Source organism: Cryptomeria japonica, chromosome 11 (assembly GCF_030272615.1).
Source record: "Cryptomeria japonica chromosome 11, Sugi_1.0, whole genome shotgun sequence".
NCBI lineage: Eukaryota > Viridiplantae > Streptophyta > Pinopsida > Cupressales > Cupressaceae > Cryptomeria > Cryptomeria japonica.
The window spans coordinates 223,720,743-223,744,458 of NC_081415.1; the positions used below are offsets into that span (position 1 = coordinate 223,720,743).

General features: G+C 39.6%; 1 protein-coding gene across 1 annotated transcript in view; it reads right to left on the reverse strand.

Moving 5' to 3' along the window:
- The window catches only part of LOC131063943 (probable LRR receptor-like serine/threonine-protein kinase At1g56130), a 204,411-nt gene that overhangs the window by 38,047 nt on the left and 142,648 nt on the right, over nucleotides 1–23,716 (reverse strand). Inside the window, exons 12-13 of the mRNA XM_059213963.1 lie at nucleotides 10,729–10,800; nucleotides 10,514–10,579 (exon numbers count right to left, since the gene is read on the reverse strand). Of these exons, the coding sequence (XP_059069946.1) occupies nucleotides 10,514–10,579; nucleotides 10,729–10,800 (138 nt within the window). The remainder of the gene's footprint in view (nucleotides 1–10,513; nucleotides 10,580–10,728; nucleotides 10,801–23,716) is intronic.

Genomic DNA, 23,716 nt, shown 5'->3' on the forward strand with positions numbered 1-23,716 from the left:
TGGGACATAACTAGTCTGCTCCATGCATTGGAAATTATAGGGTTTACATCATACCACAGCATCACTCCATTTTTAAAGAAAATGAGGTATTTTCGAAGTTCTTTTTGCTGAAAAGATAGTTCGAAAACTCTCTGCATTTTTCTATACTCCGACTGTGAACTCGACATTTGTGTTTGGCATGAGCTCTGATAGTGGAATTTTCATTTGTATTTTCTGGAAAAATCTCTGCATACTTCTATAATTCTTCCTGGGTTATCTGCATTTCGAAAAGAATTTGGAGCCTTTTTTGGTATTTAATAGAAGAAAATCTTTCTGCAACCCTTTACGCACAGAATTCCTTGCAAATTTAAGAGGCACAAAAAAAACGTTGATGGTTTTTATTGTCTGTTCTTTCCGCACTTTTCTAAAAATGACATTCTGCAAATTTCTCTGTATCTCTGCTTTTTCGAAAAGGAAATTGTGGTTTTCCATTTTCTATGGAATTTCAAGAGAGAATATTTGTATTTTGATGTTTTGGGTTCATTGCATTTTGAAAAGAAAATTTGGGGTTTTTTCCTTGAGCTTGCATTTTAGCAAATTCTGCATTTGTACAAACTTCATGTGTGTCAATCTGTAGTTCATATTGGAGTAAGTACCCTTCAGGAACTATGTAAAAATTGCCACCCTCTTAGAATCATTTATGCCAGGGCATATGCCAACTTCCATGTTAGAAGTACCACATCTTGATAAAGACTGAGAATATTGGTGCTTCCTAGACAAAATGAATCTTACAGTGTGCAAACTCCATCTAATCTTTTCACCAACCAAGGCATGACTTATTGTATTTTGAAAATCTAACACATTGGTTTCCATTCCCATCTTTTACATATTTGAAACCACTAGTTGACAGCCTCCTTGAAGTGAATTTTTTTTTTGGGGTGCTGGTCATACACCTAGTATGCAAAGTGTCACTATTGCAATTACATCTTGTGAAACATTATCTTTATCCTCCCTTTTCCCTTTCTCTACTGCAGCAGTTGTCATAGTACTTTCTTCATTATCCTTTTCACAGTGTTTATCAATAAACTGATTCCATTTCAAGTTAGATCCTCCAAGACTTGAAACCGCTTGAGCGATGCAAAGAGGACCCATCAATTGATCTTGAGTAATGAGCTTGTTTGTTTTGAAAGCAATGTAACTTCCAGAATAACTATGGTTTTCTTTCCATTTACAATATTGATATTTTCATGGCATATCCCTTTAGACTCCAAAAACTTGGGCTCTCTTTTTCCCCTTTCTCTACTTGCATCTTCATGGCTGCTTTTACACCATCTTATGCTTCCTGTATATACTTGCAAGTACCCTTTGAACAATCACATGGTTTCTATGAGTTTGGCTCAGCCCTTGTGAGAGCCTCATTTAAGCTCACTCATAATAAATCCTCTGAAATTTGCAATTCTTTACTTGTCTCTGCACATTAAACAAATAGTCAGAAAACACTAATTCTCCAAGCAATGAAGATGACCTTTTCTTATTTGCCTTCCAAGATGTTTATTTTTTTTGTCAAGGGGATCTTGATTAAATGATGCAAATGTATAGGTAAGATCAGTAGGCATTTAGTCATTGCTTAGATCTTTTGATCTAACCCACTTCACCTTTTGACTTTTTCAGGACAAGGGGGAGACTAGAAGAGATCGGATTTAAAAAATGCAGACCTACGACTTCGAAAGCAGACTTATGCCAGCCATAAACCCCCAGGCAATGGCTGGTTCCTTTCTTATCTCATCTATGCATTTGCTTTGTTTAATTCAGTTCTTCTCCTTTGCATAGGAAAATAAGGATCACTCTCACGGTCTTGTGTGAGAGGAAATTAATTTGTAGATTACTTCTCGTAATCCTTTCTTTTGTTCTGTAGATTACTTCTCGTAATCCTTTCAGGTGTATAAAATATAATGAATTAAATAACAATAGAAAGATTTCACTTATGTGATTGTAATCTTTGCCTAGGTACTTAAATTTTCCATTGAATTGTAAATATCATGAAAGTTTCTATAACAATAACATACACATATAAACCGGTAAATGAAGAAAAATATAACATGAGGTAAATAAACCATCCACATGAATGAACACCATAACACACAAAAGCTTTATACGTGGAAAACCTCAAAGAGGAAAAACCACGGTGGGATTTGTGACCCACAATATCAAGTCATTGGCCATATGAAAGATATTACATAGCATGGGGGCCTACACATGTAGGAAGGCACACTTCCTAGAGCACAATGCTCAACACAAAAAGTCTCACTGACTACAAGCTTCTACTGAGATGAAACAATAATGGTGAACTCACAAAATGCATCTGTAATGCCAAAAAGAGGTCCGGTTATAGCTATGTTTTGTACTTGTTCATAAACCCTAAACCCTTTTACCAGTATCTCCTTTACTCTAAGAATGCTTTACAAACCGTCTACTAACCATTGCATGATATTACCTTCGCATACAAATGATCTACATACATATCCTTCGCATCTTTTTTTTTCTCCACATTCGTTATATATCAAACTAACCTAATAAACTCACTTATATACCCTTTACAAACAATATGCCTTATGTCAGCTTACAACACGTTACAAAAGATATTCAATGTTGGCTCCATACAATAATTACAAAATGATTTGACAAATAAAACCTTTCCCGGATCCCAAACTGATGTCGGCTTCACTGAAGTGTTGGATGTTGGTGTCAGTTATGACCCTAATTACTCCAATGATAGTATCTATCGATATCTTTTGGTATCTGCCTTCTACAGAATCTTGTTGCCATCAATGACAACATATGAATCCAATGAGTTTGAATTACCAACAGTATATATGTTTATTTTGATAGTTCTTGCCTAAAACGGTTTTGTGAGAGAAATTTTCTCCTTTGCAAAGCAATTTGTAAATTGCATTGATCTTCCCCATTTTCCCTCTTTACTTGCATTCGGGATTTTAAATCCCGATTGCAAGTAAGATGAAAACAATTGATCCACCCCTTTGGCTGGAAAATTTTAACCATCTTTTGGTGAAATTCCAAATTTGTAAGTTGAAAAATACCCATTCTTTCAAAATCGGGTTTTTAAAACTGGATTACATGTTGAAAAGTTCTTCCCATTTTCTTGAAAGTGATCTTCCCAAAATCCTTCCATTTTTGTTGATACTCATTGCCTTTATCCATACATATCATTCCCATCATTTCCCGCATTTCAAAATCTCATTTTCCACCCATTTCTCCATTTTCCTTTTTACAAGTATACTTGCATTCGGGTTTCAAAAATCCGATTGCATGTTTGTCCTTCCCCATACTTGTAAAACGTTCCCCAAGATCCAAAATTGGTCAAAGTCAAGTTTCAAATATCCCTTTTTATTTCCCATCTTCCTCTCACAAAATTGTGAAGTGCAAGGGTTAGAGTTTTTCCCAAAGATGATAGTTGCAGTTGATCTTGATGTTGCTTTGATACTTTTAAGTCTTCATCGTAGCATACCAGATTGTTCTTCAATGTCAGGTTTACCATCATCTTCCATTCCAAAGAAGATGAAATATAAATATGACGAATACCAGAATGAGGTTTCTCCTACACAAGTTTCCTCTCCTATGGATCATATCAAGGATACAAAAATTGGGCATGTTGACATGTCAGAATTCATCAAAAGGGTGGAGGATCTGTAGGATAGTAATATGTAGCATTTTTTGGACAACCACATTCATCATGCATCTTCTTTTCCAGTGGCTTCCCTAGAACCTAAATTTGTTCTTGTTTGCGCTCACCATTTCGACAAGGAGACAAGAACCATTAGAAATGATGATGTAGAGGCAATAATCCGCCTTGATGCGGATACTATTGAGAAAGTCTTCAGAATACCGTCAGCATCTATGTATATGGATATTTCCAAGGATAGTGCAGCTGAGTACTATGTCAAGAGGGAAAAGGACTGCAAATGTCACATTAACAGATGGATCTATGAGCCATGAGCCGCTTTTACAAGGTGGGCTAAGTTATATCATTGTGACTTCAAGTGGGAAATTGGAGACATTATTACTCTCCTTAGCAGAATGTTAGGTCTTGAGCATTCTAATGTTTTTGAGCCTTGGATGTATCAGTTTATCATGTTCATAAGGCAGTCCCATCACATCTCATGGAGAGAAATTATTAGTGATGCTTTGTGTGAACAACTTGCAGCAGTCCCTACCACTATGACATTTTACATAAACTCATACTTAGTGTATTTTGCAGCGTCACTTAGACAATTCCCTTGTCTTTCTACGAAGGGTGATCGCTCGCTTATACCAGTGTGGGAGTACTAGGATCAGCTGCCCTTGATACCCAGCAGATTACATTTCAGAAGGGTTCAAGATGCATTCTTTGGTTATTTCATGTGTCAGTTTGACAAGACTCTAAAGAATAGAATAATATTTGATGAGGCATGGGAAAGGGTGAATGAGTATGGTTGCTTGTTCCTTCAATTCCCGACTTTCACTTATATGAGAGTTGGACATTATAATGGGCAGCCATACATGCTCCCTCGATACTCAACTGATAAGATTATTCTTATGGAGTTGGGAAGAAAAATCATGGCGGTTCATGCACGTCAATCTATCAAGCATAAGGTTGGAATGGGGATTTCTACAACTAACCCATTGAAGATTGGTCGATACTCTCTCATCACATCCACCAAAGCCAAATCTATGGAGACTGAGATGCAGGAAATAAAACTCAAAAGGTTTAAGTCAAGGGAAGATTTTGATTACCGAGGTATGAAGGAGAGAATCAAAAAGTCCTTCATACATGTGCATCACATAGAGGATATCTGGGTGGATCTCCGTACAGAAAAGAAGGTTCTTAAGATCGACTATTGTCAGCTTACCCTTGAGATGATTATTGATTTGAACCTGGTGGAAATTCCGCAAGGGATGATTGATGATGGGATTGTGCTTGATCCAGAGTATATCTCACGGAGGGTTGATGAAGCCCCACTTCCTTTAATCCAGTGGTCACATAAAGAATGCACTTCCATTCTTGAAAGATTTCGGCCTATCCTAGCTAACACCAACACTTGGCTCAAAGGTAATGGTGTTAGACTCATCAAGATCAAGGTTGGAAAAGAAGATGATTGTACGGGGCCTCTTGGATATAAGTCTGAGATTGAGATTGACAACAAGGAAGGTGCATCATCTTCAGGCACAAAGATCAAATTGCAGGTTAGTCGGGCAATGGTGCTTCCTACTGAGGAGGCAACAGTTCGTGGGAAAGAAAAGTCCTAGATTCACATTCATGTGATTGATCCTGATGATCCGGAGGAAGGACAACAATCAGAGGATGCTCCTAAGTCACTGGCTTCGAAGTCACCTCATGAGATTCTTCCCTTAGTTTTCATGGAGTTGCCTCTATCTCCTCCTAACACAGTAGTGGATGAGTCTCCTCAGAATGTCGTTCCCATTTCAGCTGTTGAGCCACCTCTTGATCATCAACAAAAGAGTTTGTTGGAAATCTTCGAGGATACTCCTACATGTATTCATTTGTCAGAGATTGATACCTATACTTCCAACTCTGAGGAGTTTATGAAACAATCTTCATTCCCTTTGGTTATTGAACAAGCCATAGTTGCCATCCAAACAGATACTTCCCCCAGGTTGACCACAGTTGTTCAAACAAAAATTGCTTCTCCTTTGCTTTCAGCTGCTATTGAAGGAGTACTAGTCGTTTTACCTACATGGCTTAGTTCTTTCACTCCCAAGAGGAAGAAGCAGGAAATTTCTCCTGATGTCTTTGATTATCAGCAGCTTAAGCAAAGGTTGCTAAAAGAGCCAAGACGATCTCAAGGGTACCAATTGAGAGCAGCAAGATGAAAGTGGCAGAAATTGTTGAACCCCTTGTAGATAAGCCACACGTGGAAATGCAAACTTCTGATTATAGGGTCACAAGGATAGAATTGGGTAAACAAACGCATGAAGTGGTCAATCATGATGCCTAGCAATCCGTAGCTTCAGTAGTACAGTTGTATGATGAACATCTAGCAAAGAAAGACAAGCTAGAAGAGGAGAATAGGCAACTTGTTGCAGTTGTTCATAAAATCACAAAACTTGTTGGTGAAGGGAGTAATCCTTCAAGTTCTTCTGGTTCACAAGAATCAATTCAAGAAGTTGAAAGAGCTTCTCAGAAGGTATAAGCATTGGACTCTTGGGTGGATCAGCTTCATGATTTGTGTGCGCAAGTGCTGAAAGACATATTCTGAGTGATGGTTAAGTTGGAGACCATTGAAGAAAACTTGAATCATACCTCTGAGACTTTCAAATAAAACTTGGAAGGGGTTGAAGGTAGCCTGATGGTTTGGTGCAAGATGCCTCAAAAATAGTTGAATGTTCTTCAGGAGCATGACATTATTTCTTCCAGGGTCATCTATCTAGAATTTGAAGAGCTTCTAGAGAACAAAGCCCTCGTTCTCAAATCCCTCATTGAAGAGATTGATGACGCAATGAGATTGCGAGTTGAAGTATTCCAAGGTGTTGTTTCTCACTGTAAGAAGGCCTCTTGCAATATCATGGGTCAGAATGGGGAGTTGATACTAGAAGAAGAAGTTCTCACAGATCCACAAACGAAGATTCATAATGAGTCGAGCAGTGAGCAATTTTCAGCTGCCTCAATTCAAGTTTTAATGAAACATCAAATCTTCTTGCAGGAAATCCAATTTACTTTGGATAAGAACAATTCTATGCTTCTTCAATATCATGATACCATTGTGAAGACCATGATTGTTGCCAAGAACACCCACGAGCCAAATCCCACTGAGCTATGAACGATCATCCAGAAGTTCGAAGGATTCATGTCTTCACATGCTGCAACTTAAGTGTTTTTCAACACTTAGTTGCATTTTTCAGAATTGTAATCTCTTAGTTGTAGTTTTTCTTTTGACAAGTTTATTTGTAAAAACATTTTGTAAATTGCAAGTCAATTCATTACTTGCACTTTTGTAAGTACAAGTAGACGAGTAACAAGTCAATTTAGAATAGGACTTGTAACTTTGAGTAAGTCATAGTTAGTTATTGAATAAGTCTTGGTGGTTGAGAGAATTTCTCCAGTTAGTTAGAATCCTCCCACCTTTTTTTCAAAACTCCTCTCCTATAAATACTTGAGAGGGTCTATTGTAATCGATATCTTTTGTAAAGCAAGCAAAAACTCTGCCAAATTTGTAGCAAAGAAGACTTTGCACTTTTATGTGTAAATTGAAGAATTGAAAGGAATAGAAGAAAATTACTCAAGTATTGATACTTTGTGCTATATTCTTGAGTTTATATTCAATATTACCTTTCTTGCAAGTGTTTCTTAAAGGGCTTAATCAAATTTGATTTGCAGACTTTGTGTTGCAAGCAAAGAAACGGGACTCAAACTCGGCTCGGACTTGGCAAGGCCGAATCGGACTCAGACTCAGGACTCGGAGTCAGACTTAGCTTCAAACTCGGCTGGACTCGAGAAAGTGAAAAACTCAAGAAATTTAGAGATTTTTAAAGATTTAAAACTTGTTTCAGGCACCCTTTATTGAATACACCTTAAAGACACAATAACATCATCAAAGTTGGCTCATTTGATTACATACACAAGTATACATCAATCACATAAGCATAAACGCAAATTGTAGCTGAAGGAAATAACAAACATAGATATATAAATATTGTCAAATGTATACAATATTACAAAACTCATGGAATAAAAAATCCATGTCATCATCAAATGTTTCATACAAATACCAAAGGTAAATACAACTACAAGCCTATGGCTCAGAGGAGCTAGCATGGCTGCTCCCTCCGGCCCTGGCCCCCTGCGAAGGCGTCTAAGGTAGGTCCTGGATGATTTGACAGCCATAGCCGCTCCTTGTGATACCATGCCATGCTCACCAACATCAGGAACATCCGTGTCACTATCTGCCTCTGAATATCCTATCTGTGCTCGTGCTCTTCGCTCCTCCTCTGCCATGGCTACAATCTTAGGCTCTATATCTACCTAGTCGATCCAATCAATGTCAGACTTGGAAGTTAAATTTTCCCTACTTCTATTGACGCAGTTTGCCTCGATAGTTTTGTGTAGAAAGAAATAAGTTATTTTAGACTTTGTGCTGTCATAATTTGTTCTTGACATCATTAGAATAGAAAAGGGTAGATAGGACTTCACATGGTCAATGCTTTGAGCTTGGTATTGCTGTCCCGTCCCGAAGGGAGTGATGGAAGTCTTTGAACTTTCAAGAAACTTTATTTCTTTTCTCTCATTTCATTTCAAAAAGTTGTTATTGTTGTTTTATGTTAAATTGCTATCATTTTTCTATGAAGAGAAAAGGATATTGGTTTTCTTGAAAAAAGAAGAAAGACTGTTTGTTCCATCCTATTTTAGTTTTAGTATTAGATAGATAGGGGGAGCCTTCCCTTAATTAGGAGATTTTTACTCACACACTATGGTTGAAACCACAATTTTGTATATTTTCCCAAGTGTACAAAATTTTCAACCAAGAGGTATTTTCAAGTGCTTTGGAATTTGCAAGGTTTAGGGAATAAAGTTGGCTCTTTTGCAAACACCATAGCTTGGTATTCATTTCAGATCTACTCCTTGTTCTTATTTTACCTCTTAGCCTCCTAAACACATGGATCTTGTGCTACAATTCCTTTTCCCATGCTCATGAGAGGTGTTTAATGCCCTTGTCTGAAACTAGGTTGCATAAAATGACTGAAATCCATCTCTTTTCACTGCAAACCAATGAATTTGGAGGAAACCATGACCTCTAGCCCAAACTTCAGCCTTAACTTCATACTTTTCAGTCCAAAGAGTCTGCAAACACCAAAACCTTGTCATGAATAGTATGAACTTTGGTTATTTTTTTGGCATTTTCCAAGGGATCTTCAAGTAGAAAGTTCTGAAAATGATGAAATTTCAGAGGCAAAAAACTTCGAACTTGTCCCAAGTTAGCTATAAACTTTGGTCAATTTCAGTGTTTGTTTAGGCATTTTCTAGGGAGCTTGAAAAAGAAGAAATCAGACCTTTCCTTTGCATAAACCAAACTTTGAAGAGCTTTATAATGAATCTTGGTCATTGAGTAGGTATCTTTGAGAAACCCTTTGGGGAGCAGACCTAAGACAACCTTGGATGGTGGGAAAGACAAAAAGGGATAAGGCCTATTCCCATCCTTGATTGAAAATATCAAATCTAGGAGGTGTGAAGCTAGACACTAGGATTGACATTAGGATTTTCAATCTTTTCCCCCATAGTTTACTTAGTCTCTCACATGCTCAGACCGCATCTTCATTTTGGCACACCAAGCTCTTTGTCTCTCTCTCTCTCCCACACACAATTAGCAAGGCAATCAAGGAACCCCTATCCGAGACGGGGACTGTGTGCACAACACAACACAACCATTAGACCAACCTGCTTTGTTCCCATTGAAGATATAATATTACACATATGCCTATGGTACTTTTCTTAAAATTCCATTATTGACCTTCTTGAGACATGTATATCAATCAACAATGAGAAGATCTAAGATATTTATTTGGGTTTGGGCTTAGGCATAGGTTTAAAGTTTGGGTATGCAATACAATGAATTTTTTCCCCAAGTTCATGAACAGGTTTGTGTACACACACTCACACTCATGACTAAATGAATGAAAAATGGCAGCTCAAAGACAATTAGATTTTTGGTCTATTATATTTGTGAAATGAGTGCAACTTGAGGAGCTAAGGGATACACACACACACACACACACACACATAGAGAGAGATAAGTTACAATGAATGAAAAATAGTATAGAGAGAGATAAGTTACAATGAATGAAAAATAGTATCTTGAAGGTAAATAATATTTTGATCTATTCTATTTTTGAAATACGTGTAATTTGAGTGACTGTGAAATTAGGGTTAATTAAATATTTTTTGTTTTAATTTTAAGAAAGGTTTAAAATCATATATTTTATATAGAGAGAGATAAGTTACAATGAATGAAAAATAGTATCTTGAAGGTAAATAATATTTTGATCTATTCTATTTTTGAAATATGTGTAATTTGAGTGACTGTGAAATTAGGGTTAATTAAATATTTTTTGTTTTAATTTTAAGAAAGGTTTAAAATCATATATTTTATTTTAGGTTTGTCAAGGTCTAGCCTAGGTTCACCTAGGGTTATTCTTGAGCATCGTGGATATGTTGTAGATCCTTCTATACTTAGGTTGTTCAAAAAGAACCTTAGGCAAACCCAAACTAGACTTTTTATTTATTTTATAACAAAAAGAAACAAAAACAAACCCCTAAGCAAAACACAAGGCCTACCCTAGGTTGTCTTTTCCTAGAACTAGAACCCAATGGTATGCATGCATATTATATGCTCTAATTTACATTTATACTAGGTATCCATGTGCATATCTATGTATTTTTGTGTTTGTGTGTGGGAGAGAGGGAGAGAGAGAATATGTGTGTGTGTGCATTAGAGAGAGAGAGAGAGAGAGAGAGAGATCTTACATATATCTAAGGGATGAACTAATTTGCAAAGGAAGCATCCCAAATAGACTATTATTTGCAAGAAACCTGCAATTGGTGTAATACAAGTTGTGTTCAAATAGAACCACATTATCAACTACCTTAATGAGATCAGTAACATAATTTTGGAATAACAATTCTTGAGAATATATATTTGTGATTCAAACAAATATAGTGTTTTTAGGCAAGTCACTTACAAGAATACCAAAGAGCTCAAGTTTTGAAGTGAAGTAGGAAACTCCCCTGTAAAATTATTAAAACTCAAGTCCCTAACACAACAAATAGTTCAAAATAAGTATATAGACAAATAAAATCACTTAAGACACATCAAGCATGTGCCATAAACTAAACTATTTTTTCTTTAAATTTGTAGCCCTTGAAGTCTTGCATAAGAACACTATTGTTTATTAAAAATTGTAAACTCAATCCCTATAATTCTTGTTATGATGGCCATGTGAAGTTTTAGTCAATTAGTTGTAGGATATCCTAACTGGAAGTTGGCATGCATCATGAAATGCTAAAATTGCCAAAAGAATCTATCACAACCATAAATGGTAAGCAACTAACATATAGATCAAGAGAAGAGAATTCTTTTAATAACTAAGGAGATACATACAAACGAACTTCTTAATAAAAAGAACAACTGGAATCAATTCTCTAATTACAAGTTAGATACAATAATCTTATATAATTGACCATAAGAATTTCAAGTTATTTGAAATTTCAAACCATCCAGAACACACAATTTGATGGATTAAGTTATTTTTGCATATGTTTTATATCACTGTAAATGAATAACGTGGAAATAAAAATAAGCATAAGAGAGGATTTTTGGTAGTGCAATAATATCCTAAAAGTTACTTCAGATATATTTTTTTTATCATTTAGTGGGATTTCTTTTCAGACCCTTACACTTGAATTAAGAGCTTGTTCGTAGATCCACATCCAATACAACTCATTTGTGGAGATAATACTTTAACTGACACTCTACTAACAAGGATATACTTCAATAACACTTCAACCATCTCGTCTTGTAGGGAACAAATTCAATGTTGTCTTCCTGCAAACCACTAGTGTGCTTCTCTTGCTTGAATGCCTCACATCCTACCTACTTCAAGGAAACTTCTAGAGTGTGTATTTCACCATTAGTTTCCTCTTGCAAGGAACCTTCTCTTATCCCTCCATTCCTCAAACACACTCCACTAACATCATTTTTGAGAGTACCTCTCTATCAATCAATTGAAGCAAGACTACTGCTATGTTGTGATGTTTCCACACATCGCCCCGTTGCAAATGGGGACGCCTCTTTTCACTAGCTAGGTTAGGTGTTTTGTTAGTCTAGTATTCACTTGGAAACATTTTTGTGGCCTTTAGCCATAGAATGAGAGGGTTTCATCTTGACAAGTCCAAGAGTGAGTACAAGATTGAGAGAAAGGTCTTGAAAGATGAGGTTGCAAGATTTATTTCTTTAGTTATTACAAGGGTGGAATTGTAAGGTCTCCTTGCAATTTTGCCCAAATACTACATTTAACCTTTGTATCCCTGAGTTGCATTGCATAGTTGCTTAAAATCCTGAATGTCCAAACTGGTGAAGTGATGAAAATTGTGCATGAGCACTACACAAACTCGCCATCTCTACATGAGCATAATAAAATCCCCATTTCTTACATGAGAACCTCCAAACTCAAATTTCTTACATGGCAATGATGGAAACCCGAATTCTTTTATACAATGTCTAGAGGTCTGACTTTGTGCATATTGAGCTTGCAATTGCGATTTTGATGAATCAGTGGCTTGAGACCCCAAAACCTTGTACATATGCCTTATAGTTTTCAAATGATTGGATCAAAATATTTAAGTTTTCAAAGTGAGTTGAAGGAATGATCACAATCAACAATCCAACAATCAATGCATGATCAATCATGAAACCTGATTTCTTGCACAAACTCTTGAAAAATCTGCAATCCTACATAGCGTTTAGGGTTAGCAGTATTTTTGAGAAGAGGTTAGTGGTCCTATTCACTAAAGGACTTGAAGAACCTTTGAAAGGATGGGTTAAAGCCTTTGATTTGCCCACCTTGGCTGAAGCAACCAGGAAATGTTGGAGCATGGAGTTGGCTGCCTCTAAGTCTAAATTTCAGTCCAAGCCTTTCCCCTATTGAAAGGACAAGAAGAAATTTTCCAATCAGTCCAAGAAGTTTCCTCCTCGGATGGATGATGAGCTCTGCCAAGAGGTCCGAAGGAAGAACTTATGTTACTCCTGCAAAGAACCATGGGACCCGGGTCATAGGTGTTATGGAAAGGGCAATGCACGTTGGCTGGAAGCCTATTGTGCTGATGGATCAGATTCTGAATCTGAACAACGGAATGACATGGAGGAGAGTGAGTATGAAAAGGTTCCAGAAGGGCCTGAAAGTGATCAAGATAATGGGGGTATAGTAGTCCAACTCTCAATCTTTCTCAAGAATGAATCATTCAAAGTTCAAGGAGTTTTGGAACAGCATTGATTGGTTGCTCTAATTGACATTGAAGCAACTCACAACTTCATCGATGCTAGAATTTTTGCAAAGAGAGGCCTTGTCACTAGTGAAGTTGAAGACTTCAAGCTCATGGTGGCTGATGGGTCAACCATTTGTTGTAAATGGATGGTTTCCAATATGTCTACAAGGCTGGGTAACTATGAAGTCAAGGATAACTTCTATGTTGTTAACATTGGAGGAACAAATGATGTGGTTCTTGGCATATAGTGGCTGCGATCTCTTGGAGAGATCACTCTTATCTTGCAAACCATGGAGTTGAAATTCATATTTGAAGGAAAGAAGGTAGTATTGAGAGGGATGTCAAATGGAGGCCCTTGTATTGTGTCACTAAAAAGGATGGAAAAGCTGATTTTCCATGGACAAGTTGAGTGGGCAGCAAAGTGCATGATTATGCCATCCGATCCTGTTGAAGTAAAGAGGCAATATCCTTTAGATATTCAGGAGTTAATCACAACAATGAACAAAGTCTTTGAGGACTCACCACCTGGGAGACCTCCAGATAGAGGATTTGAACACATCATTGACTTGGAGGAAGGAGCAAAACCGGTTATTACCACTCCATATCAATATCCTAAGAAGCATAAAGATGAGATAGAGAAGGCCATCAAGGAACTCTTGGACATGGCGTTCATCCATCCAAGTAAGAGCCCATTTGCTTCAGCGGTGGTTTTGGTCAGGAAGAAAGATGGGACTATGCGTATGTGTGTGGATTACTGAGAACTAAAACAAAAAACTATCAAGAATCGGTACCCCATTCCCCAGATTGATGAGATCATTGATGAGCTACATGGAGTAGTTTTCTTCTCAAAAATTGATCTCAGATCGAGTTACTATCAGATTTGCATGAGGGAGTCAGATATTGAGAAGACTGCATCCAGGTGCCACTTTGGGCATTTTGAATTTCTAGTCATGCCCTTTGGCTTGACTAATGCTACTGCAACATTCCATTCTTGCATGAATAAGATCTTCCAAAATAGCTAATGAAGTTTGTGCTGATATTTTTTGATGACATCCTCATCTTCAGTAAGTCTTGGGAAGAGCACTTGCAACACTTAGATGAAGTGCTCAATATACTGGAGTCAAAACCCCTGTTTGCTAAGGAGTTCAAATGTGAATTTGGAATGAAAGAACTACTTTACCTTGGCCACATCATTAGTGCAGAGGGGGTCAAGGTTGACCTTGAAAAGATTAAGGCTATTGTTGATTGGCCTTCACCTGAGAACTTGACACATTTGAAGGGGTTCTTGGGTCTATGCGGGTTCTATAGGAGGTTTGTGAAGGGTTACTCACAACTTGCTTCTCCCCTCACCAATCTCACTAAAAAGGGGGCTTTCAGTTGGTCAGAAAAGGCACAAGGAGTGTTTGGTAAGTTTAAGGAGATTATGAGTACGTGCCCTATTTTGGCTATACCCGACTTCTCCAAACCTTTTGAGTTACAATGTGATGCATGAGGAGAAGGAGTTGGTGCTGTCTTGATGCAACAAAAACACCCAATAGTATTCGAGAGTAGGAAGTTAAGAGAAGCTGAAAGGACTTATTCCATCTATGACAAAGAGATGCTTGCAATTATGCAAGCATTAGCCAAGTTTAGACAATACTTGGTGGGGAGCAAATTTGTTGTCAAGACGGATCACAATAGCCTCAAGCACTTCATCCATCAAAAAGATTTGAATGAGAGACAACATGTTGATGTGTCTGAAATCGCATTGCTACAAACTCCATACGGCCAACGCAGAATAGAATAGCCGACTGATTATCCTACTCTCTCTTGAGATAAGGAAGTCTCTAATGCTGTTTTCTAAGTTTGATCAAAGGAGACAACCTCAAGGTTTCTTTTGTCAGGTCTTGACTGTGGGATCTCTCAGTGGCTTGATGTGTTTTTGCTGGAAACACAAGGGGACTTATGATTGACTAGCGATTCCATGGATAAGTTCCCTGGTACCTTTTACGATCTCTCCATCAGATGATATTGGTTAATTTGAAGTTGTTTTAGCAAGACTGCAGATTTTCCGAATAGATAAAAAGGGGAGAAAAGAAAGGAAGGATAGGGAGAGAGAGAGAGACATGAACTGTAAATTCTAACTAAGACAGCAGATTCAATCAAGCAGACAGACACCTCCAGGAAACTAGATTAGGCATCATCAGCCATTTAGACACAATGCTTGCATAAACTTAGTGCAATCTTCAAAGGAGAAACCAGATTTTCATATTACCAAATACAATATTAGAATTTCTACATTCATGATATATATTTGATAATCGAACTGAGCATGAAATGGTCCAGATCAACCATGTGGAAAGAAAAGCAATCAGCTATTCTCTAATGGTATGGACTATGAAGACTCTATTAGATGCTTGATTAAAAACTGCTATGTAAAATGAATAGACATAATTAAAAGCTTTCAAAATTAAGTGAAGAAGGAGACCATGCACTCACAAGGAAACTTGAAAATAGTCTTAATCCATTGTATTTATTCCTGCAAATTCCTTTAGAGCTTTCGCAACAATCCAAGAACTTCTTACAAAATGAGGGAAAACCAGTCCCTTAAATAGGCCTCAAAAAAGATGAATGGCCTAGATTAAATCTAAATAAGTGGCCCAGATTCATCCATAAAGCAGTGCTGCCCATACCCATAAATGGGAGGCAAATATCAACAACTACTCCAAAATGGGTAATAACTACCCAAAAAGGGATAATTACAACAATTTGGAATAATCCAAAAAGGTGTATAAAAAAGTTTTACAATTTGTTGACCAAAAGTCAACTATCACCCTTTTGGGACAAAAGTGCACTTTAAGATTTGGAGGGAAAAAAGCACTTTTGAGAAACTACTTTCTCTATTTCGGTTTCACACTCTTTCTTTAGAAACTAGTCCTCGCCATGCAGGTATTCCCGCCATAAATCATGACCTGCTGCTCGTTCCTTGCGAATGTATTCCTGAAATTTGATACATAACTGGAAGAGGAGACTGAAAGATGGCATGGGAGGGTGGCGAATTTTGCACTGCATGCCCTCGAGATATTGGTCTAGGTGCTTTAAACCGTCCTTCCAGCTGGAGCGATTACGCTCGAAGCACAATATGTCTAAATGGAACTGACCAGCAAAACTCAAGTCTCCAACGGAATAAGAAACCTTATCTGCTCCCAACCTTTCTTCCCAGTCTGGCCGGATTACACTGTCGGATAGGTCATTTATCCATCCTGAAACCATTGATCGGAGGATGGTCTTACCTAGTTCTTGCATGTTCCCGAGAATTACCTCACATGCGTCGCTTTCTTTGTCAATAATTTCCTGGGCGTCGTTCTTCATGGTGATGGTCCAGTACCATTCCTTGAGAACACTGATGCCATGGGGATCTAGGATGTCAGATAGTGTGGGAATTTGCGCATGTGTCCAGAAAAGAGCTCTCATGAGGGGAAGGGTAGAGGCCGCCACTTCGTGCATGTGAAGGGATTCCCTCTTTACCTCCAACAGCCTGACTAGAGTGAGCTCTCGATGGAGAGCCATTTCTTTCACCTCCCTAAGGATCTGTTCTCCCTTTTTCTTGATGTCCTGTATCCATTCCTTGATGGCCTTTGCGGTATCCCGAATTCCTTCAAATTCAGTCGTGGTCCTTTGTGCCAATGCCATTGGGGGAATGTGGGATTCAGAGGGGTTGTGCAATGGCCGTAGGAGCTTATCGATGTATCCCTCGGCCTGTTTAGCACGGGCCCGATACATATCCTTTTCCTCTGTGATCTCCTCAAGTTGTCTGAGTATGTTCTGCACTGAATTCTTAAATTCTTCCTTTTCCTGCTCTTTTGTAGCTCGTCCGATGGGGACAGTTGTAATGCTATAATCTGCCAGTGTTATCTGATCTGCTGGCTTGTCTACGGGCGAGGTGGCAATATGAAGAGTGCGGTTCCTTTGTTCGTCCCTGGTTACTTTAGAATATGCCCTTGGTTTCTTCTTCCCTTTAGCTTTTGCTTGATCCATTCATGAGAAGATATCCTCTAGATCGATGGGTGCTTTGGTGGCGGCCCTACGCTGAGCTCTGGCGATCAGCCACTCTTGAGGCACTGTTTGGGTCGATGATAGGGTCAAGTTAGCACCTTGTTCTCCTACGCTCTCAACTGGCTAACCACAAATTCGCAGCTGCCCCGCCATCGGAGGAGTGAAAGAGGGAGGAAGCTCCCTACTTGCAGCTGAGTTCTCCCCTATTTCGCTGAACAATTGTCTGACATCCTCCTATGAAGGTTGCTCCTTGGTTCTCTCGGGCTCATGAATTTCGTCTATCCTTTGTTCTCCTTCGACGGTCAAGTCATCCTTGGCTGTATTAAGGAGTAGCAATTCGTGACGGCTCTGTTGGGTAGGTTCATGCACTTCGACCCCCTGGGTGGATGGGATTTCTCCTCCTTTTATTTGGTCACCCAGTTTGGTCAACTCGGGGCCTTTTGGCTCAGTGTCTAGTACATCAGGTGCAGGAGGATCATTGGCCTCGAATGCATTGATGTCGCTCTGGGAAGGCGGAGCAGGGTACGCAATCCAACTCTATGGCATCATCGGACGAACTGGGGTCTTTTGAAGATGAAGTGGCCTCTGGCCTCTTTATGGGAATCTTCTCCCTTCTTGTTCTTTTGGACGTCTGAGTTCCTCTGCAAGCCTTAGCTTTCTTTCTTTTCTCTGGTTTCTCAGTGGATGTCCCTTCATCTTCGGAAGACTGAGAGTCAAGACTGCCCATCAAATGGTAAGTGAACTGGACCCCTTCATGGACTAGCGTCTCGATCTGATGATGTAACCATTGATCTGTGTATCTTGCTGGGGCTACCATAACTGCTTCGAAATCCATGATTGGGTCCTAAGACCAATCAACGCCTGGCAAGAGGTGTCTTACTGCTTTGAATTCTTGGACTTGGAGGCAATTTCCTGAGTCCGTGATCTGATCTGGGACCTGACGGTATTCAAAGAGTCGCATCTGCTGCACACTCAACCTAGAATATTCCCATCGCCTGACTTCGTAGTCATCGGAGCAATTTTTCCAATAGTCTTCAATTGACTCCTTTGCTCTGTATCTTCGACCATAGGCCCTTTTTGCCAAATTATCATGATCGAAGTATTTTCTTGGGAAATGGTCTTGGAGGCCATAAGAGGCCAGCTCTGCAAGGGACTCCTCTGCTAGGGTGGGGGTTCTCAATTGGACATCATGGTTGCCTATGATCATAGGAAATGTGAATCTAGCCTGCTTGCTCTCTCGAAGTAAGATGTCGGCGAGGCGTGATTGTCTTGCCACCTCCATAAGGATTACTTTATCGGTTGGGTACCGTGGAAGTCGAAGGGGGGCACCATTGAAGCCAACTATTCGGATGTAGGAAAACCTTGGGAATTGAATGAACCAGGCTCCATACCTCTACACTAAAGTGGTAGCTTGCTCCGAGAGCCTTATGTGTAACCCTCCCTGCATTAGCTCGACCAAGCGCATTGTGAAGGCGTCATTGATGCGGTCATACTGACCAACCGCATAAGCTGGGCTGTTCTTTTCCCTTTGAGCTATATCCTGGTAGTGTAGCTGCGGGTAGCAATCATAGACTTTCACCTGACCGGGCCCATTCCCGATCTCACCTTTCATTATCAATCCTGGCAGTGGCTGGTTCTTTGTGAATATATAGACCAAATAGGAGGTCATGGTGAAGTACTTCTTTGTTTCGAGCTCAATCAGCTAAGCGTGGATGTTATCGCTTATGATCTGGGCCCAGTCAAACTTAGACTTTCCGGCGAAGACCTGCTCTGTAAAATAGAACATCCACTCTTCAAAGTAGCTGGACTTAGGAAGTCCCATGACTCGGCTGAGTAAGGTGACCATATCCCCATGTTCATTATGAAAATCACTTTTGGGAGTCTTTTTCACAATCCTGGTGTTCAGAGGCCTTTTCTCCTTGAACCATTCTTCGTTAATCAGTGCCCTACATCAGGCCAGATTCATATCATATGCCCCTTGTGCTTCGTCTATGGTTGTAGCTGTGGGATTATTTGGAAAGGGGATATCAAATGCATCACTGATAGCCTCAGGGGAGAAGTCGGCGATAGTCATATTTTCCAGAAGCACTAATCTGGACTTTGGTTCGTAATGCCGAGCAGCCCCTACTACTAATTCATAGTTCTGGATTGCTGGAGGAAAACCTGCCGCTTGGGCGATGCCACTTTCCACCATCTGCCTAGGCCTGCCATATGCGTTGGGTGAGAAGACCCGATTCCTAAAGTCCTGAATATCAATATGGCCAAGGTCGGTGTCACCAATGTTGTCCCAGACGCTTTGAACCTTCGACTCCCTTAATCCTCCCCTTTGATATTGATACTTCATCCTTTCAACCTTACACGGGATGTCTGATTTGGATGCTCGTGAGGTTTCAGCTGCAGCGGGTGTTTTTGATGATTCCACCACCGATTTAGGCATCTATCCTGCACAGTCAGACGCGGATTACAAGGTGATACAAGAACGGTAATGCGGGTTAGATAACAAAAGAAGTGCTCCAACAGGCCGGGATTAATTTAGAGTTTAGTCTGGGCATGGAGCAATATCATTTTAGCTAACAACTTGATTATCTTTAACCGCAGCATATTCTTGAAGATTTGTGACTATGCATCTATACTTATCACTTTCGGATTTTGGATTAATTTTTAACAGAGGCAAAACATGGAAATTTTCTTGAGTTTGAAAAGAGATGCAATTTCTGGCTAAACCTTGGGAGTGAATTCTAAATTTCGAATGCATTAAACAATGCTTTATGAAAAAGAGATGCAGACTTCAAGAATTCAAGCATTGTGATCAAATTTCATGCATTTGTCTACTTGATTTAAGCATTTTCAAATGATCATACGCAATAAAGCGTACTTACCTGATGGGAGCGAATGGCGAGAGATTACCCGACCTTGTCACGTGAAGTGAACGGACGATCCTGCAAAGTTTGAATCCCAACGGTTATCCCTTTGATTTAAATTTTCGCGGTTTGGCGGATGAAAGAGAATTTATCAATTTTAAATGGTTTTACCCTTGGCAATCTGAATTTAAATGGTCGAGGGGGGGTTGATGCAGCGTCTTACCTTCCTATTTTTAGACCTTGGAGAGTTCTTTCAAATTTTGAATTGCATTTTCTCTCCAACTTTGGATTTTTGACGAATTTGGAGGTTTCGGAATTTAAACTTGGCTTCACCCAGCCTGCACGAAATTCAGAGCTTGAACGTTATTTGCAAACTTGGAGATTCTCAACCCGTTGGCAAATTTCGGAAGTCCCTAGGGTTTTAGGCGAGTTGGAGACGTTTTCGGAGCTCTTCAAAAACCTCAGACCTGAGCGCCCTTTTCGCATGCTCTCGCAACTTTGGAACTTCGGAGCTGGAGGCGGATTACAAACTTCGGCAAACCCTGGAGTCACGATGCCTGTTCAAACTTCGGCGTTCTGAGAAAAACTTCGGAGGACTCGCCGCCTACGTTGGGTGCTTTCGAAACCTCGGAAAGTTTTTAAAACATCTCACACTTCAATTTCACGATTTCGGACCTAGGGTCCGAAAATAGCATTTTGCGATTTAAACTTCGGACCTGAGGTCCGAAAATAAGCTTTGCATTTTACTTTTCTTCTTCTCAAGGGTCCGAAATTCGGACTTAAGTGTTATCGGGCTTTCGGACCGCAATGCGTTTTTAAAAGATTTCACGATTTAAACTTCGGACCTGGGGTCCGAAAATAACACTTTGCTTCGTTTTATCCTCAGGGGTCCAAAAAGAAGGATTTAAGTGATTTCGGGGGTTGGAGGCGCTTTCGAACCAAGGAGAGCTTTCTTTTTTAACTTCGCGTTTCACTTTTCCCAGGGGTCTGAAAATGGACTTTTCACGATTTAATCTTCGGAGCTGGAGGCACTTTTAAAAGATTTCGCACTTTAAACCTTATCCCCAGGGGTCCGAAAATCGGGACCTAAGTGCCTTTTTGGACTTTCAGACCTAGTGCGTCTGTTTTAAACTTTTTGCCTTTTATTTAAGCTTTTCTTCGGGGGTCCGAAAATCGTTTCTTTTTTTGCGTTTTAAACTTCGGACCTTAGGTGCGTTTTTAAAAGATTTCACAATTTAAACTTCGGACTTGGGGTCTGAAAATCGCACTTAAGTGATTTTCGGACTTTCGGACCTCATGCGTCCATTTTAAACTTTATGCTTTTCTTCTCTTTTGTGTTTTCCTTTTGACGTCTCTTACCCCAGGGGTCCGAAAATAACACTTTTGCCATATTAAGAAGACCTCGAACCATTTGGACGTTTTAGCGAAATCGAGGCACTTCCAAATTTCAGAATAGGGGTCCGAAAATGGACTTTTGAGTGATTTTCTGGTTTGAAGCGCTATCTTCGCAACATTTTAAAAGAACTTTGTATTGCTTTCGAACCGAGCAGGGAGCATCTGCTTTGAAATTTTCGCTCCAGGGCCCAAAATCTGCCCCTTAGACAATTTTGGAAACTTGCACGGAACATCGGACCTCCCACTAGCTTTGCCAGGTTCCACAAATCTAGATTTGGGAGGCATCAGAATACTAAGGCACTCGGCCGGGCAATTCGATCTTTCATCAGCAGGCGAAAATCATCTGTCGCCCAAACCTTGCAAAGGTTGGGTGACAAACTTCATGCAATCGGCCTCATAGCTCTGGCTTGGCGGGATTCATCAATTCCTACCATCTTACACCTATCCAAGGCGATTTTCAAAATTTTGGAACAAAGCTCTTAGCGTTCATGCTCGAGAGCTAGACTAGTCAGGAGGACTCATCGGCTCATTACTTCAACATCAATCAGTTTACGGATTGGTCATGAACTCGCTTGAAGAGACATGAGAAACTCTGCTTGGAACCTCAGGACAACGATTGAAAGCTCAAAACAGGAAAGGGGACCCTGTTGGTGACAGGGAGTGTGTGCAACGCACAACACAACAGAAGTGGGTAAGTAAGCTATAGGCTTACGACTTTGACATCGAGTATGTTAAAGGGAAAAATAACATTGTGGCTGATGCTCTTTCCAGAAGACCTCATTTGAACTCATTGTGTGAGCTTATGGATGATTTGAGGGACTTGTTGCTTGCTGATTATGCTAAAAATCAGTTTGCAACCAGCATCATAGAGTGTACTTTTCATGATGAAAAGTACAAATTGGTGGATGGGCTGATTTTGTACAAGGGACGAATTCTTCTAGTGCTCGAATCCAAGTTGAAAGGGAAGATTTAACAAACTTTTCATGACATTCCTCTTATTGGTCACCAAGGTTTTTTCAAGACATATAGGCAGATCCAAGAAAGATTCTCTTGGAAAACGTTGAAAAATGATGTCTTGAGAAACATCAAGGAGTGTCACACTTGCTAGATGAACAAGGATGAGCATACTACACCAATTGGTTTGTTGCAACTCCTACCTATTCCCAATCAGAAATGGGAAAGTATTTCCATGGACTTCATCACCGGGTTGCCCAAAGCCAATGGCAAGGATTGTATCTATGTGGTGGTGGACAGATTGACTAAATTTGCTCATTTCTTTGTCATTACCAACTCATTTACAACAGCTCAGGTTGTTGATGTGTTTTTCATGAGGTGTTTAGATTGCATGGGCTACCTAAAAACATTGTGAGTGATAGGGACAACAAGTTCCTAAGCACTTTTTGGCAGGAAATCTTTAGATTGTGTGGCACAGTTCTTACTCCAAGCATGAGTTATCACCCACAGACTGATGGGAAAATGAAAATTGTGAACAAATGGTTGGAAGGCTATCTCAAAAATTATGTCTTGGAGCAGCAAAAAGTATGGGTGAGGTGGCTACATTTGGGGAAATATTGCTACAATTCCTCCTATCATATGTCCATCAGGATATCCCCTTTCATGATGTTGTATGGTTACGAGGCTCCCAACTTTGCTGATTTGATATTTAGTGATAGCAAAGCCCCTCAAGGTAGGGACATGGTGCAACAGTCTCAAGATATTTTGAAGGCTTTGAAGAACAACTTCCAAATTGCATAGAATCAACAAAAGATGTACGCTGATCAACAATGTGTAGAGCGTTCATTTGAGGTTGGAGACATGGTCTATCGTAGACTTCAGCCTTTTAGATAGTCCACTCTCAAGTAGAGTGGAGCAGAGAAGCTTAAGCCGTGGTTCTATGGGCCATTCAGAGTCATCAAGAGAGTTGGAATAGTGGCTTATGAGTTAGAACTTCCGACAAGTAGCAAGGTGCATAATGTCTTCCATGTGTCTTGCCTCAACAAGGCACTTGGGAACAATGTTGTGGTCTCTTCAGATTTGCCTCCCTTGGATGAGGAAGGACAGTTGGTGTTGATTCCAGAAGAGATTATTGATTTTAGAGAGCACTCCTTGAGAAGATGGACAATCAAGGAGTATTTGTTGAAGTGGAAGAATTTACCTTTAGAGGATGCCACTTGGGACAATGAGGAGATTCTACAACATCCGAGCTTGTGATTGCTTGTGGCCAAGCAATCTTGGGGAGGGAAGATTGTAATGTGCCCTTCTCAGTGATGAGAAGTCCAGTTGACCATTAGCCTATTCCAGAGACCCCTAGGCCAACTGGAAGCAGAAATTAGGGTTTCCAACTTTTGTGGAGGTCTGCATGAGCTGTTTGATGATTGACTAGTTGGAATTCTAC